The 1,227-nt window shown below is 41.9% G+C and overlaps 1 protein-coding gene across 1 annotated transcript; it reads right to left on the minus strand.

The window, feature by feature from the left end:
* Nucleotides 1–478: 478 nt before the first annotated feature.
* On the minus strand, nucleotides 479–1,225 carry LOC115274382 (olfactory receptor-like protein OLF4; the record flags this gene model as incomplete). Its single annotated transcript, XM_029917832.1, has 1 exon — nucleotides 479–1,225. A coding segment is annotated over one exon (747 nt), but the record flags the coding sequence as incomplete, so codon positions are not given.
* Between the last annotated feature and the right edge of the window lie 2 nt (nucleotides 1,226–1,227).

Below are 1,227 nucleotides of genomic sequence, written 5' to 3' on the forward strand. Positions count from 1 at the left end.
AATAGAATGGAATGGAATGGAATGGAACAGAATGGAATGGAACAGAATAGAACAGAATAAAATAGAAACAAATGAGCTACTTACCAAATTTAATTTTTTCATCAGAATGGTAACAAATGGCTATTTTTTTTTTAGTAAAACTAAAGACATATTGCATGGGGTGATTTTTGTCATTTGGGAAGAAATTATTCTTAAGAAATCCAAGCAGCTTAATGAGATAAATGGGAATTTCTAATTTTTCCATACCACAGGTTGGGAATCAAGAAATAAAGGAAGAAAATGAAGGGAATATTGTTGGATATCAGAGAGAAGGAAAAACTTGATAAATAAGTAGCTAAATTATACTGAGTAGTTAAAGAAACTTCCAGGAAGTAAATGAAGGAAACAAATTCTAAGTCCAGAATTTGCTTAAAAAATCACAACTTGAGTCAAAGACTTTTTGGCCAGCAATCATGGGAAATTCTTCAGCCCAGAACAATTAGCCCTTTTGTAGCTGCCACCCCATAGAACGTGTCAGAGCCCTCTTTATGTCTCTGTTCCTCAGGCTGTAGATGAAGGGGTTCAGCATGGGCGTGACCACCGTGTACATCACCGAGGCTACAGCACTTGAGTGGGAGCTCTGGGTGGCAGCGGAGCTAAGGTACACTCCCAGGCCAGTACAGTAAAATAAGGAGACAACTGACAGGTGAGATGCACAGGTGGAAAGTGCTTTATACTTGCCCTGCACTGATGATATTCCACGAATGCAGGAAGCTATCTTAGAGTAAGAGTAAAGGACCCCAGCCAGGGGAGCACAACCCAGCAGCATAGCTGCAAAATACATCATCATGTCATTAAGAAAGGTGTCAGAACAGGCAAGTTGGATTATCTGATTGAGTTCACAGAAAAAGTGGGGGATTTCCACCTCTGTACAGAAGGACAGCTGCAATGCCATTAATGTTTGTAACAAGGAATACAGGACACTCATGATCCAGGACACCAGAACCAGCAGTCCACAGAGCCGGGGGTTCATGATGACCATGTAGTGCAGGGGGTGACAGATGGCCACAAACCGGTCATAGGCCATCACACTTAGGAGAAAGTCATCCAACACTGAAAAGATTATGAAAAAGTTCATCTGTGTGATGCAATCCTCATAGGTTATGATCTTGCTCTGAGTCTGGATGTTCCACAGCATCTTGGGGACAGTGGTGGAGGTGAAGCAGATGTCCACAAAGGACAGGTTGG

Source organism: Suricata suricatta, chromosome 12, assembly GCF_006229205.1.
Source record: "Suricata suricatta isolate VVHF042 chromosome 12, meerkat_22Aug2017_6uvM2_HiC, whole genome shotgun sequence".
NCBI classification, from domain to species: Eukaryota; Metazoa; Chordata; class Mammalia; order Carnivora; family Herpestidae; genus Suricata; species Suricata suricatta.